General features: G+C 38.1%; 2 protein-coding genes across 5 annotated transcripts; both read left to right on the top strand.

Moving 5' to 3' along the window:
- The first annotated feature begins 15 nt into the window (after nt 1-15).
- Nucleotides 16-8822, top strand: LOC127066393 (uncharacterized). The gene is made up of 2 exons (XM_051000079.1): nt 16-170; nt 241-8822. The coding sequence occupies exons 1-2, from the start codon at nt 16-18 to the stop codon at nt 1151-1153; spliced, it is 1068 nt and encodes a 355-aa protein (XP_050856036.1). The 3' UTR covers nt 1154-8822.
- Nucleotides 8823-10537: 1715 nt separating this feature from the next.
- Nucleotides 10538-15785, top strand: LOC127066392 (elongation factor 1-alpha). Of its 4 annotated transcripts, none has more exons than XM_051000077.1 (5): nt 10538-10678; nt 12588-12767; nt 13029-13637; nt 13859-14134; nt 14257-15785. In XM_051000077.1, exons 2-5 carry the CDS (start codon nt 12624-12626, stop codon nt 14614-14616), a joined length of 1389 nt encoding a protein of 462 aa, XP_050856034.1. In that variant the 5' UTR covers nt 10538-10678; nt 12588-12623; the 3' UTR covers nt 14617-15785. The 4 variants fall into 4 exon arrangements, with proteins under 4 accessions (XP_050856034.1, XP_050856031.1, XP_050856032.1 ...); XM_051000074.1 differs by having other exon boundaries at nt 10617-10755; XM_051000075.1 differs by lacking the exon at nt 10538-10678 and adding an exon at nt 11218-11358.
- The last annotated feature ends 737 nt before the right edge of the window (nt 15786-16522 follow it).

The following is a 16522-nucleotide window of genomic DNA, read 5'->3' as shown; positions in this document are numbered from 1 at the left end:
CGCGGCAAAGCGAAGATGGAGCGAATACGTCGTTATCTCGAGCGAGCTGGGGTCGACGTCGGCATACGTCCTTCGGCCAACGTCGAACTCGACGGCGTGGCACGGTTCAGCGACACCAAATCGATCGGCAGCCTAAGTCAGCATTTGTTCGAGAGCGACGAGGACGAGAGGTACCCCCATCCGTTTCTCGGACGACTTCTTCTCATTTTTTTCTTCGATCTCTGTCTATCTGTTCGACAGGTACTACGGGACGTGCAACGGTTACGCGTCGCAACCAGGAAGCAAATCGAACCTGTTGCTCTGCAGCGAGTGCGACCAAAAGACGCGAACCTGCACGTACAGGCCGCAGACACCAGGGTCTTACGTCGGTCGTTACGTCGAGGAACGTCTCGATCCCGGCGAAGAGTTTGCCTTCCTTCGCGCGGACTACAAGACCCCGGTCCGTACCAGCCCTTCGCCCAGATCCTCGCGCGATCCTCAAGATACCTCTTCCTCGCCGAGACCGCGCGATCTCGAACGACACTTTCAGGATTCGTCGTCGCCTCGATCTTTGCGCCAAGAGCAGGAGCTCTTGTCGTGCGAATATCTTGGTCGCGAGGGGACCCTCGAGGAAACGGAAAAGCACCGGAAACAGGAAACGGAGGAGGACGAGGAGGAGGAGGAGGAGGAGGAGGAGGAGGAGGAAGAGGACAGCCCTGTTTGCGAGCTCTGTCATGGAAACGGCCTCGTCCTCGTTCACTGCGAACACTGCGACTTTTCCACCGAAGGAGATCTCATATGTTTCCGGTGTCAAAGCGACGAAGGCTCCTCGAACGGCAACAACGGGTGTCCCCGTTGCGAGAGAAGCGCCAGGATGGCAGCTGCCGGCGTCGCTTCCTCCGACGAGGAGAATCATCATCCTCCCGGCAAGTACCCCGTAGACGCGGTCGTCAAGATCAAACTCAACGATCGTACGATCGACGTCGACTCGGACGATACCAACGACAGCGATCCTTCGATCGATCGTCACAGAGGTCAAGTAGATCGTCTCGACACCATCGTCGAGACCAAAGGCGACACTGCCAGCGAAAACGACGACGATAACGGCGGTGCCAAGCTGAACGGAACTACGAGCCCGAGATATCTCAATTACATGATCGTCCTCTTCTTGTAAATAAACCCGAACCGCTGCGAGATCCATCTATTTCTATCCGTGACGTAGGAAGAAGATAAGAATGGTCGGCGGCGATTCGATAAACTTTGACCGACCTGTACTGTACATAAACTGCCAGGGGACACGATAGTCGAAATCGGTACTCTCTAGTGGCGCCATAGAATTAAAATAGTTAGCTCGTAACGGTGATTAAGGTGGCAAAATAAAAAAAAGAATGAGAGAAGACGATAAGCGAGAAACGCCGTGCGAATTGAGAGAGAAGAAAACGAGAAAGAGAGAAAGAAGCAAAGAAAGAAATAAAGAAGATAGATAGATAGATAGTCTCAGGAACGACGGCCGACCCGCCGTGACGACTTTCGTCGTCGAGAGCCGAAAATATCGAGGCGTTTCCGCGCGCAACCATTAGAATGGGTTTGTACAGAGATCGCGATTATACTGTCTCTCACTTATAAACACCTTCCGTTATTTTCTATCCAATGATAAGCGACGAAAGAACGAGGGCTCCTCGTTTCGCCGATTGCGAACTGCTTTACGAAGGAAGATACAAAAATATCGATACGAAGAACTATACGAAACCGCGAAGTACATGCTGCCAATAATAAATCAAAAATCGAATAGCGCGCGAGGACTTACGATGTAAGATTTTTCATACCTTCGATCGACTTCTTTCTTAGCTTACGTAAAAGCAATAGACGCGAACCCGTACATACACACGTATACACGCATATCCATGCATACACACACACACACACACAAGCACACACGCGCACGCACACACTCGCGTCTCTTATTTATTACGTACATACGCTTTTATCGAGTAGATCCTACGGTATAAACTTCTCGCGTCTTTCTCGCGGATTACTCGCGTATCGTCGGAACGACTAGAATAATTTAACGATACGTCTTACGCGACCGCAGAGCGTGAGATACGATAAATATGTCAATTCCTAAAACGCAAATCGATACGATCGAGGCAACGCGTAAACTGCCATCATTTTCACACGGTTTTAGCTAAGATTTTTGCACAAACCCATGCTAACTCATGTTCGGGACCAACTTAAATCTATCATTCAAGCGACAAAGCCACTTCCGAGTCTCCACCTTTCGTTCATAGTCGTTAGTCGCTAAATTACGCCGGTTTCTCGACATTTGCGACGTCTAAACGATTCAATGTTAACCAACTTTACGAAGATAGAGGCAGTACTCATTTCGTTTGATTCTACTATTAAATAATAGAGAGAAGAAGAAGAAAACCGAGAAGAAGAACAAGAAGAAGATATATTCGCAGGACCAGGCTACCTCTATTTTCGTACACGCGGGAAACTACGAAAGGACGCGATCATAATCCAAAATAAAAACGACGAACGTACGATCAGATTCGATCTCGTAGGACCGTTCGCTTCGAAGACTCGCGGTGTCGCACCTCGCCTACGATAGACACCGTGAGAAAATTTCAACGATTCGATGAACTCGAGTTCATCGTCCCGACGCGAACCACGTTTCAAAAGAAAGCAAAAAAAAGCGCAGGATCCGTGCGCGCACTTCTTCGCCTATTTCATGGGAGCTTTCGCCACGTGGTAAAGATGGCGCCCAATGGGTTCAAAGAACAAATGAAAAAAGAAACGAAAGGAAAGCTGTACAAAGGAGAAGAAAAAATGTCGGAGAAGGAGGAGGAAGAAGTGTTTTCCAAAGGAACCAAAAGTCGAGAGAGTACTCGAATCGATTCTCGAAAAAGAAAAAAAAAAAAACAAATAAAAAGATGAAAGAAAAAGGGAGGGCGCAACGACGACGGAACGACGGTACGAGTGAACGATTTTTTAAATATTTTTCAATCATCGAATTATAGAATTTACTAGAAAATGAGACTTTTTTTAACGTCCGTTTCTAAGCCTCTTTGTAATCGTGTCTCCGAGAGCGATCGCTACTCGCCGAAGGAAGAAAAGTGAAAAGGGAAAAGAGAATAGATGGAAATGACTCGATCTACATACGTACGCGACAAGATTCCAAGTTCTTCCGCTGGTATAGAAGAAATTGCCCTTGCTTCCACCTCCTCCCTTCCTCCGGAATAATATAATAATAATAATAATAATAATAAAATAATAATAATAATAATAATAATAATAATAAATAACAACAACAACAACAATAATAATAATAATAATAGGAGGAACAATGGCGAAAAATTGTCGTCGTCGTCGTCGTCGTCGTTTAAGAGATCGAACATATCGGCATATCCGGCGTGTCTGAACGATTTCGTCTTGGAGTGGAAGCCGACTTGGAGGGGATCGAAAAGGGGAGAAACGTAAATGCCTCCTGAGGATGTATGCAGGGTGGCTTGCGTCGAGGGGGAGAAGGACAAAGAACTCGCTTCGCCCGCGAACAGTAGCGATCAAGTGCTCTTACTACAAGATTCTCGCGGAGGGAAAAAAAATTGTAGATCTTAAGAGAAGCAACTGGAAAACGGGTTGGATGGTAGACGAGTCGTCTATAATCGTAACATAATCGTTCTCGATTTCCATCGTATCGAACGAACGAACGAACGCACGCAGGCACGCACGCACGCACGCACGCGTCTACTGCCTTCGTTCTTTATCTCGTGTTACACAAGTACCTTACTTATCTACTTATTAATAAATATATACTTGTGTAAATACGAGAGAAAAGATATACCACGCATGATACGCGTCGTCCATCCGCCCTTGCGCCAAGCTACCACCGAGAACATTAAGTTATACTGCCACCTTATACTTTAGGAAGAAATACAAATAAACTTCCGCGTAAAATCGTTTAGAAAATTCGTTAGATTAGAAACCGTACATCGCGACTTTTGATCCTCTCTATAAAACTTAATACGCATACCAATATACACACGTCGCGTATCGCGGTGCAAAAAATGAGAAAAAGGAAAAAAAAGAGAGAAAACGGAAACGAACTTGAAAAAAAAAATCCAAGAAAAAGATAAAAGCGACGATACGACGATAGAGAGCAGCAAACGACTGACATCCCTTTAACATTTCCCGACGAAAGATTCGTATTATTAATTGTTTCCTACGTTATTCGATGCATCGATGTAATATATCATATACCTTACATAGTTACGTACGTATAAATGATATACGACCATGTAAGTAACCATATTCCCTTTAAATAGTAATGTTATAAAAACCCGAGAGATAAACGTCTGCGAACTTTATTTACTGCAAGTAAATGAAAGAAAGAAGAGATTCGAATCAGCCTTAACGTAGACAATTATTAACTCTCTATTGAATTTATATACGCGTGCAACGGGAGCGATTTACGTCAACGTATCGTACTTTTTAATCGTAACACTTTGAATGAAAGACCGCTGTGAACAACGACTAGCTCAGAGAAACGCGTGAAAAATTAATTCGCTCTTTATCATTGCCGGTATCAACATCTTCTCTTCGTAACATTATCGCAATACCTTTATTACGCCCATCAACCAGAATTTATCGTGTGATAAAAAAAAAAAAAAAGAAAAAAGGCAACGACACGCAAGAGGCAAAAGGAAAATCTTCAATTTTTACACCGTTCGGCCGACACTGTGATATTTCTACATTTAATTATATCGTTAGAAACGATACTTTTTTTTATGAAAAAGAAAAAGAAAATAGTGAGAGGAAAAAAAGGGAGGATACGTTTCGTAGTATCGTCGGTAAATTTCGACGTTCAAATTTCGGAGCGTGTATTCGATATAATTAATTTACGACCGATCGATAATTTTTCGTTCATTCCGATAATTAAACACCCGTTCCTAGTGGTTTTAATTTATTGAAACGACACGTAAAATAATTTCTTTTATAAACGCGAACGCGTAGAAAAAAGACCGATCGCGTACCTGTTCGTCTCGTGTTTTTCATTACCTTCCAATGAGAGGCGGAAAAAGGAAAAAGGACAAAATTAGAAAACAAAAGGAAGAAAAATAAAATAAAATAATAAACGTAAAAGTGAAAAAAAAAAACTCGTAAGAATATACGTTATTTCCACGGTACCCGGCGGCCATTAATTAACGTCGAACGATAAAAAGGATAGAAAAAATTGTCAATGGGATTTGCAAACCCTAGAAAAAGAACATACTTCGATCGGCCAATTCTACGCAATTATTACGATCGCATAGAGAAAATTTAATTGGAATGTCATATTCTATCCGTCGTGTTCCATCATTTTCATGCTTTTAAATACGAGTTTAACGAATAAAAATAAAATTTCATCTTATCTCTCGATATTATTTAAAAATCGATAGAATAACTATATATCGTGCCTTGGAGGAAGTCTACGGATCGATAAAAATTGACACGTGGTTCCTTCGTCGCGATTAATCATGCCGCTACTACCATCGACCAAAGTCATTTCTCGATGATATATGAGATATCCAAACATACATTGCCCAAGAGACCGTTCTCTATCGACCGAATAAAATATGAATAGATCTATTTCCATCGAACACTAACATCACCTCCGCTATCGTCCCCTCTGCTACCTTTTTCGTTGCTCTCGAGACAAAGTATTTCGTTAAATTTATATATTTCGCTTGAAACGATACGACGTTTCATCCAACGTCAAACTTTGTTGTAACTTCCTTCAGAAACTCCGATCGAATTGCATTCCTTTTATTGAATACCATATATTTGTTTTTAGAAATTTCAATCACGGTGTATCAGAGCTTTGGAAAATATCGAATCTTCGACGAATGCGAGCCCTTTCCTATCATTTCGTCGACATCGAAGAAATACAGAATTGTATGTATGTATGTATGTACTTGTGTGCCAAGGATCGTTAACGTCTTCCTCTTACATTTTTCCATTGAAAATCTTTATCATTCTTTCACCGTATGCATCGAAAAAGAAAGAGAGATAGAGAGAGAGAGAGAGAGAGAGAGAGAGAGAGAGAGAGAGAGAGAGAGAAATTTGGTTTTCAAACACAATCCTCCAAATGATTTTGCCAATATTAAAACTGAGAACAGTCGTCGTGCATATCAATATTTTTTGTATATCGAATATTTTGCCGAAGAAAAAGAAAAACGAGAAATTAATAATAATTCCTCTTATGATGCTTACAATATGTACAAAATGTTTATTCGCGTAAATGCTTACGTTTGTACTTACTTACTTACCTCTCTACGTACTCACTTACTTACATAAATATTATTCAAGTGCCAACGTTGTCTGTTGCGCGTACGCATTATATATGATATTATCTCTATGACAGATTCTACGTTATTATGTTAATATTTTCTCTAGAAAGTAACTTTCACGAAATAAGAAGAGGGGCTAATGTTTCGAGATGTCGCGCAGTACTTTATCCTCGCTCCCGCGACACCGTCTCATTAAATTTTCATTAAATGACAATTTAACGAAAGCATACCACCATATCAAGAAGCGATTAGCGTCTTGTGCGTTAATCTAAAAACGTCACTGGCACTCACACGTAACATAGTTTTAATAAAGAATTAAAAGATAACAAAATGAAAAAAGACAAAAAAACAAAAAAACAAAAAAAACAAAACGAAACAAAAAAATTACAAAATATATGCTCACGAGCTTGATATTGATTAAGCTCTTGGATTATTCATTGTCGATAATGAATTTTATGCCGGACAAGCGGTCGCATGCCAAGAAGGCATGACAATTCGTGACAATTAATACGATAAGATGCACGTCATAATATCGTCATCGAAGATCACGTAGAAACGTGAGCGAGTTATTATCATTTTGACAAAGGACAAAAATAAATAAATAAAATGAAAAAAGAAAGTAATCGCCGGGGATGATCGTCCTTGTGCGATATTACATCAAATCGAAAATTTTTAAGTACATATATATCGGGACGAACAAAAAATTTATTATACATATTATGTATTTATTACGTGTGTATATATATATATATATATATAGTATATATACATATATATTTATACGTGTATATATATATATATATATGTGTATATATACATGTATATATATATATATAGTTTCAAATACATTCTCGAGAATTTTACCCTCTTCGTTCACTCGCAACGATTCCAACGATCTGATATTAAATTCGCGAATTTTCATGAATTCTCTTTGTTACGATGCTATTGCCGCTGTTACCGCTACCGCTTTTATTCGTAATTTTTGACTTCTCACTATGTACATAACCTTATGAAAGGAAAGGAAATTCATCTTCGTCATTTTGCTACGCCGGTTCCTTATCTTAACATTCAGCGTCATACAAAAGAAATGAAAAGAAAAGAAAAAAAAAAGAAATAAACAAATGAATGAATAAATAAATAAATAAATAAATAATTACAAAACTAAGAAAGGAACAGGAGGCGAGTCTCTTAATCAGGCTCTTCTATGAATGGTCACTCAGGAATAAAGTTATAATATAATAACGGTTGCGATATTAAATATTAACATTTAACGAACGACTTTTTGTAAATATTAATATAATATAAATATTAATATAAGTATAGATATACATGCAAATATATATATATACATATATATACATGTATGTGTATGTATATATACATATATATATGATATATAAATCATGTACAGGGTAATTTGAAAAAAGCCGTACGGTCGGACTTTATATGAATAAAATGTAGCGTAGATATATATCGATCCTCGAACGAAACTGAAGATAATTAACGTACACTTTGTGTGACTGGTAAAAGTCAAAAAAAAAAAAAAAACAAAGCAAAATAGAGAGAAAGGAGAAAATAAAAAAAAAAGAACTCGTAACAATTTTATATGAGAAAAAAGTTTCGATGACACATCATCCTTTTTCCGAGAGACAAAAACGTTAAATTCTTTCTATGAAATGTCTCGTTGAAAATATTTAACGATTTTCCCATTATCTGCGATTAAATTCGTTACAATCGAAAGTTACTGTCGAGTAAAACCTTTAATCCACCAAGTCCGGTCGTACAGCTGATCAGAATGACCCCGTACAATTTTACGATCGCCCCAATAAGAGATAACAAGCCTGATAGGAAACGTATGAATGTTAAATAATCATGTATGGAAGAGGGAGAGTGGAAGAACGTGTTTGTATATGCGTGCGAGAGAGAAAATGAGAGAGAGAAATGTGAGCAAAAAGAAAAAATGATAGAGCGATAGTATGTTATAGAATTTTCTTCCATTATAAACGATTGACCAAATATCGGTAACAAAAGACTACGGTGCATGTCGATGATTGTTACTATCGGAAGGGAATCAACACCAACTGATATAATGAAAATAAAAAAGAAGTAAAAAGAACAAAAAAAGGGAAAAAAATGCAGAAGAAAAAGAAGAAAAAGAAGAAAGAAAGAGATCATTCCGAAAGTTTATCACGATGAAAGGGGATATCTACCCCTTTTGCAATCCGGGATTTAACGATTTTACTCGTAAAAATCATTAATATGTTTACGTGTACACCGTCGCCATAATTCTTCGAGTATACATTTAAAATACGGCTCCGTGTGTGCTGGTGTGCGTACGTGCATATAAGGTACATGCATTCTTGTCCATTTCTACACGTATATCTGTTTCTTCCTCGACGATAGAAGTTATTTTTAAATTTTCAAGATTTAGAGCCACACCGCTCCCACATGCGAGTGTCTGTACGATCGGATGTCAGTAGGAATCTTGAAATATAAATAGACGATTACAGTGGGCATAGAGTTTTCTTCCTGCGTACCTGACACCCCCTTTCCACCCTACAACTTTATTACCATTATATATTTCGTTTGTTAATATTTCATTTATATTATTCTTCGATATATATTTTTAATTGTTATTAAAAACTAAATTATTTCTCTAATAACAATATATATATATATATATATATATATATATATATATATATGTATGTATGTATGTATGTACATTGTCATTAGAGAAATAATATATATATATATATTGAAGAAATGAAATCCAATATTTCTTGAGATACGAATAATGGAGATGAAAAATCCGTCTCTTTCCTTGGTTCATTACTAGAAAGTCGATCAATAGAAACTTTCAAAGAAGAATCGAGAAATACCAATTCATTATACTCGAACAATACTCAACTTCGATAGGAGATTAATTATTTTAATGAAAAAAATGTATTGGTTCGTTAAACAATAGCGGACTATTTTCAAGGTAATTATCGAACAACGAGTTTTAGTAATCGTTAAAGACTTGTTTTTATTTAAATTCCTTGATTAATTCAAAGACATAGTATTAATAATTTTCGCAATTCGAAGATTTCACGAACGCCTGTAGTATCGTTTCACTGTTCTCAGCTGCACGACGTGTTGCCTACATCTAGGAGTAAGATCGTCGTTAGAATGCAACACGAAACGCAACCTAATTTCAATTTCTAATTTCAATGCTATATTAAAAAGAAGAAACAAAAGAAATATTTGATTTATTCAATTTGTAAAATAATATAATAACGGAATTCATATCATACGTTGTTTGAAAAGTCAATAAAAGATGAGCTTACAATTACCATATATTCTAATGTCTTCGTTCGTTCTATTTATTGTTCAACATATACTTTTGCAGAAAAATCAATTACGGCATCGTTGATGAGAATCAAATTTGTCCATCTCTTCTTACTTAATACCTTTTATCGCGCTTCTCGGTTACCGTATTATCGATCGTCCTATTGTGTTCGTTATAAGAACGTAAATAAGTACAAAAGAGAGACTAAATTTTAAAGCAATTCCATTGAGACTATCAATTCTAAATCTTATTTTCAATGTAGTTTTGCAAATATATAAATATTAACAGGCACGTGCGTATATTAATTATGAAATATATTTTTTAGAACATTAGTCATGCAATGATAATTATATATCAAAGAAAAACGTATTGAGGTTAAGAACGAGGCGGCCGTATTTTATAATTTTACGTTGCATAATTTTCGTCGTATCGTTCGAGTAATAAATTCGACAAATTCAATATCGTATCAGTGAACCCGGCAATATATATAGATACATACATCCCTGAACGCAAGCGAACTCTGTATATATCTCTATTCGAATCATCGGCACGTTATTTTCTTTCTCTCTCTCTCTCCCTTTCTAACGTTCGCTCTATCACTCTCGCACCCGCTCTCCGTCTCTCTCGGTCGCTCGCTCGTTGCTCATTGGTCATCTTCTGCCTCCGACACGAACACATTCGCAAAGGTATCCTAGGATCGGCCATCACACGAAGTACGACACGCCTGTCGGTGTTGCCGCGTAACCATAGCCTCGTAACCAAAACTCTTCTCATCGCGAAAGGCACCATGCTCTTCGTAATTTTCTACAAAAATTATCATATAAATAATGTTTGACAAGTTGAAAAATAATATAAGTGAATAGAAGAAAATTTATTATCAATGGTTAAAGAAAATCGATAAATCATCTTCGTTAATATACAGTTTTCCTTATACGAATGATCGATAAGATGAAGACGCTGGATTCGAGGCTATGGCTGGGTAGCCAGTGTGCGCATGTCACTTCGCACGGACGATCTCTTTCTGTCGTGGCATCTGGAGGTGAGTGGTTGTCGTGGTTTATACACGGAAAGATAATCCAACGTTTTGCGAGTGTTGAAAATTGCATCGGTCCTCAGGTATGGGATAAAACAACGCGAGAATAAATGGATAATTGTGTTGTGTTTTGATTTTTACGAGCAGATACCGGTGGTAAGAAAATTTCTCGCGGATATCGCAAGGAAGGAAAAAGCGCGTGGCCCCCGGTTTCTCGTTGTACGTCTTCTTCTCTATCTCCGTCTCTCTCTTCATCTCTCTCTCTCTCTCTCTCTCCTTTCTCTTTCTCGCTATATCTCTACCGGCTTTATTCTTTTCGTTAAACCTCATGATTGCAAATGAATTTATGAATTACTTTTCTCTTTTTTCTTCAAAAAAAAAAAAAAAAAAAATTCATCGAGAGATAATCGTTAGTGCTCGTTGAGAAAGAGTTTGCAAAGACGAAAAAAGATTTAACGAGAGAGAGAAAAAAGAGAAAGAGAGAAAGAGAGAAACAGGAGAGGTACGCTGGAAAGAGCGCGAGCAACGAAACCGGATGCGCCATGACTGCTCCTCTTGTGTCAGAGTCTCGAGTGTCGATCGTGTAATAAATCGCATGCGTGCAATATTTTTTTATTTTGTTTGTCAGAAACGTGGAATCATTTTTTCGAAGGGTTAGAGGAAAATTTCGTGACGTTGTGAATAAAGTACGGAAAGTTTTTAAGATCGAACGTCGTGTATTGCAATCTTGTGCAAAAATTACAGAATGATTTGAAATTTGTGCTTGCACGTTCTAATCGTACATTTTTAAATAATTGACTCAATGAAGTGTTACTCTGTGAGGAGATAAAAGTAAAAGAGGAATAGAAGGGCGACCTAATAATAATATAGTGCAAATACGGATATTAAAAGTATATACATATATATATATATATGTGTTGTATATATATATTATCATACATACATATATATGTGTGTGGTTTTACATTCCATATTGTCATCTTGAAATTATTTTGTCTTCTTTGCCTCAATCGCTGCCCTTTGTTAGTAATAAGAACATGCAAGATCGCAAGTTTCATCCTCATTTGCTACTGTCCGCTTTATATCGGAAAAATGTATATTCGTATACACATGTGCCAATATGGCACAACATTGATCCATATTAATCTTCGTCATTTCGCGTAGGAGTATTAAAAAAAAATCGGTGTAAATTAACGAACCGATGCTCCATTTTCTTTTTCTTTTTTTTACATAATCGTTTCGACGTTCGGTAATTTTGATAGGAAGCGAATAAATTTTTGTAGAACTGAATCGTTTCAAATAATCAAAATTAATCGAATCTTATAGAAATTTCCATCTAGGTGGATAGGTTATTGTCTCGTCAAATTATTTCGAAACGTGGAGGGTGTAGTACTTTCGTGTACGATCGATGAATCGAATAAAATTGAATATCTAATTTAATATAGATAATGCAATAACGACGTTCGTAAGATTCTAATCGTTCTAATTTCTATGAAAAGTATGAATGAATCATAACGTGCAGCTCGTGAATCGACGCGAGAATTGCACCGGCAGCAGCGCTTTGCCTTCTACAAAATGGCTGCCGGTCTCTTTCTCGAATATTCACACTCGCCACGTGGATTAAAAATAAGGAGGATCTATTAGCAAAATTATTTTCATAGCAAATAGCTGTGCGGATTTTATCGATCGTTGATAAATCGAGTAAAATTGAAACGAATCGTTAACGTGGTGAATTAACGAGACGGTATACTTAACCTTCAATCGTCATGATTTTTGCGAACTACTTGCAATATTTGCTCACAATCGAAAGATCCCTCGAACGGTGTCCAGTTTTTATTTGACGTCGATACGAAGATGCAAATACGTATCGATAACAAATCAATATTTTATCAATGTCCTATATCTTTTTGCTCAGGTATAATCCAAAGAGTATCGCAGAAGAAATTTCATCATGGGCAAAGAAAAGGTTCATATTAACATTGTAGTCATTGGACACGTAGATTCTGGCAAATCTACCACCACTGGACACTTGATCTACAAATGCGGTGGTATCGACAAACGTACCATTGAAAAGTTCGAGAAGGAAGCCCAGGAGGTGAGTTCTTAATTTAGATCTTTAGTTGTAATTTTTTTTATATAGTCGCATTAATGTCACTGCTACTGTTCATTATTATGGCACAGTGATGATAAAATCTTGGATTCATTCGCGGTTTCCACCGGAAGACTTTGATGTTTGCTGACGGCCAATATGCGTCTGAGTGTCAAAACGTTTAATAGTAACAGTAGAGATAGCAATTGTTCTTCATATATGTTACCTTCGGGATTGATTTTATCGTACTTTCTTTTTATGTTGTAGATGGGTAAGGGTTCCTTCAAGTATGCTTGGGTATTAGACAAATTGAAGGCCGAACGTGAACGTGGTATTACCATCGACATTGCTCTTTGGAAATTCGAAACTTCTAAATACTACGTCACAATTATTGACGCACCTGGACACAGAGATTTCATTAAGAACATGATCACTGGAACCTCGCAAGCTGATTGCGCAGTGCTGATCGTAGCTGCTGGTACAGGAGAATTCGAAGCTGGTATTTCTAAGAATGGACAAACGCGTGAGCATGCTTTGCTCGCCTTCACTCTTGGTGTAAAGCAACTCATCGTTGGTGTTAACAAAATGGACTCTACCGAGCCCCCCTATTCTGAGACTCGATTCGAAGAAATTAAGAAGGAGGTCTCTTCGTACATTAAGAAAATTGGTTACAATCCCGCGACTGTCGCATTTGTACCAATCTCTGGCTGGCACGGAGACAACATGTTGGAGGTATCTAGCAAGATGCCGTGGTTCAAGGGATGGGTAGTAGAACGTAAAGAAGGCAAGGCAGAAGGAAAGTGTCTTATCGAAGCTCTTGACGCCATCCTTCCACCTACCAGACCTACGGACAAGGCACTCCGTCTTCCACTTCAGGTAATTTATTAACCGGATAAAGCAATTGAAAACTTAGAGAGAGAACAAATGAAAGCGACCATTTCATATGATGATAACGTATTAAACTCATTCGCGGTTTCCACCAGAGGACTTTTGTCCGTTGATGGCCAGAGACGTCTGATCTTTTCAAGAAATATCTTTATAGAACCAAATGTGGTAGGACGAAGATCGTTAAAATAACTTTAATCTCGTATTTGCAGGATGTGTACAAGATCGGTGGTATCGGAACGGTACCGGTCGGTCGTGTTGAAACCGGTGTATTGAAGCCGGGTATGGTTGTTACGTTTGCTCCGGCGGGTCTTACCACCGAAGTTAAATCCGTCGAAATGCATCACGAGGCTTTGCAAGAGGCTGTTCCTGGTGACAACGTTGGTTTTAACGTAAAGAACGTATCTGTCAAGGAATTGCGCCGTGGTTTCGTCGCTGGAGATTCCAAAAATAATCCACCAAAAGGAGCTGCTGATTTTACCGCTCAGGTATTTTGAATTAATTTTATTGCATTCCCTCATCCGAAGAGATTCGCGAGAGTCGTTAAAATCCTAAGTTCGAACGTGCACGAGGAGAAGGATTGAAACAATACACGTTGTATATTCGACAGGTCATCGTACTGAATCATCCAGGACAAATCAGCAACGGTTATACGCCGGTATTGGATTGCCATACCGCTCACATTGCGTGCAAGTTCGCCGAGATAAAGGAGAAGTGCGACCGTCGTACCGGCAAAACCACCGAAGAAAATCCAAAATCTATAAAATCAGGAGACGCTGCTATTGTGACTCTTGTGCCGAGCAAGCCAATGTGCGTAGAGGCATTCCAAGAATTTCCTCCGCTTGGACGTTTCGCTGTCCGTGACATGCGTCAAACGGTAGCAGTCGGTGTAATCAAGGGTGTCACTTTCAAGGACACGACGGGTGGAAAAGTCACCAAGGCCGCCGAGAAGGCCCAGAAAAAGAAATAACTAGTTTCCGTATGCATGTATCGCCGGATGGGCTCCGGCCTCTTGTAGCTGAGGTAGTTTGTCCTCTTTCTTCATGCCTTTCGTATAAGAGGAAGTCGTTATGCTCGCCGTCGTCGAAGGCATTTCCTATGAAATTGCATTCCGTTAGGAATAACGAGAGCAGGATCAATAAAGGGTCGCGACGTTACGGCTTCGACTCGAACGTCCAGATTATTACATCTTTCTCGCGTTTCTTTGGTATTCGTCTCTTTCGTTTATCGAAGCGTTCGCTTCGTCACTTCTTCCATCGTAAGGAATTTCGTAGGAAAGGCTACGAGTAGACGAGAGAACATTTCCGACTGTAAACACACGCAACTCCTTTAACTTGTACGATTTACATGAGGTAAGAGGAGTAAACTACGTGAGCTATCTCGCGATAACGATTTCTTTCACGTGAACATCAAGAGAATATCATAATTTAGCTCGGCTTAATTATATTTTCTAATTATTATACGGAATTAATAAATCCTATATCTGCGATATTCGACAAACATATTTCATTATTATTCTTTGTCGTCGTTATTGCTGCTAACGAGGTATCATCGTCATCCTTTTATCCGATATGCTTCCAATTCTTTTACTCCGGGAAGTCGATCGAAACGTTGTGTCCCCTTTATTATTAATATATCGTTTCTCTCTTTTCCAACCGGTCTTTTTTCTTTTCTCTTTCTTTCTCTTTTTCTTTTTTTCTTTTTTTTTTTTTTCTTAAATAACCGCGTAATAAGCACAAAGGTAAGCACGGATTCATATGAGAAACTCGAAATTACGCGGAGTATATAATGCAGTAGTAGATTTGAATAGATTTCGTTAGGTGTACGGGACCTGTTCTTTAATATTAATATTTTTCGATTACATCAGATTAAGTAAAAAGTCTGATTGCTCAAGACATACGTACATACACAAATAACTTTTCTACAAAGGTATACACATATTGCTTTTATCGATGACAATTGTCTTTTTACTCGATCCACGCGAATTGTGGTATTGTGCAGGAGGGCGATATCTTTGCAGTAACTCGGCACTTTAACCTGTGACTTTGCATAACAGAATTGGTTGAAAACAGTTTTCTGTACATATGAATAACGATAATAATGAGTAGTAAAGGCGAATAAAGAAGCTACGGAATCCAAGTCTTCTTTAGAATTTATTCTTCGTCTCCTTTCCTATTTATTTAAGCTCTTGGAATTTATATTTTTTTTCTTTTATGTACGTTTAAATGTACAATTAATGATAATTGTTTTCAAATCTTATTCATTTTTGCGTACATGTATGTACATGTGTATGGATATACATATATAACCAATCAATAATTTATTTCGTGTAAGATTACTACTCGCTAAAGCGGAGGCAGGTATGTATTGTCGGCCAGAGTTGGATGGAACTTTATGCGGCTAGATGGCGCTGAGTAACTAATCGATATAAAACTCGACAACGAAGATCGACATCTCGTGCGATCCACGATTTGAATTTATTTTTGGACAAGAAAAGTAATCTATCGCTCGAAGCTTTTGCGAGTTGAGCGACAAGGAGTCCAGAAATGGAGAAAATATAAATTATAAACGCAATAGGAGAACGATATATTTATTGATACGTCTATCGTACAAGCTTATCTAAGTTATATCTCTCTCATAAACTATATATAAATAATCTAACACAATCGAGTTAGCATATGATGTAGAAATTTTTGTATTTAGTAAGAATAGTATATTGAACGTATACAAATTCATTCTATATTTCTAAAACTAGATCGATTAAATTTATACGTATTATCAAAATTTATTTAAACAGCCATTAGCTCTATATTACTTGTAATTCATTGAGACGAAAATTTTCTATACGTTTCTCTAATTATTTTAGAAATTTACTA

Source organism: Vespula vulgaris, chromosome 9, assembly GCF_905475345.1.
Source record: "Vespula vulgaris chromosome 9, iyVesVulg1.1, whole genome shotgun sequence".
NCBI lineage: Eukaryota > Metazoa > Arthropoda > Insecta > Hymenoptera > Vespidae > Vespula > Vespula vulgaris.
Note: the sequence above shows the minus strand (reverse complement) of the source record. Positions and strands in the feature narration are given on the sequence as shown.

Bases quoted from the DNA above. Each gene is read 5' to 3' on its own strand.
- LOC127066393 (XM_051000079.1), top strand. From the start codon at position 16: ATGGAGCGAATACGTCGTTATCTCGAGCGAGCTGGGGTCGACGTCGGC. The intron at 171-240 runs GTACCCCCATCC...TCTGTTCGACAG, and splicing joins GAGAGCGACGAGGACGAGAG to GTACTACGGGACGTGCAACG.
- LOC127066392 (XM_051000077.1), top strand. From the start codon at position 12,624: ATGGGCAAAGAAAAGGTTCATATTAACATTGTAGTCATTGGACACGTA. The intron at 12,768-13,028 runs GTGAGTTCTTAA...TTTATGTTGTAG, and splicing joins TCGAGAAGGAAGCCCAGGAG to ATGGGTAAGGGTTCCTTCAA. The intron at 14,135-14,256 runs GTATTTTGAATT...TATATTCGACAG, and splicing joins CTGCTGATTTTACCGCTCAG to GTCATCGTACTGAATCATCC.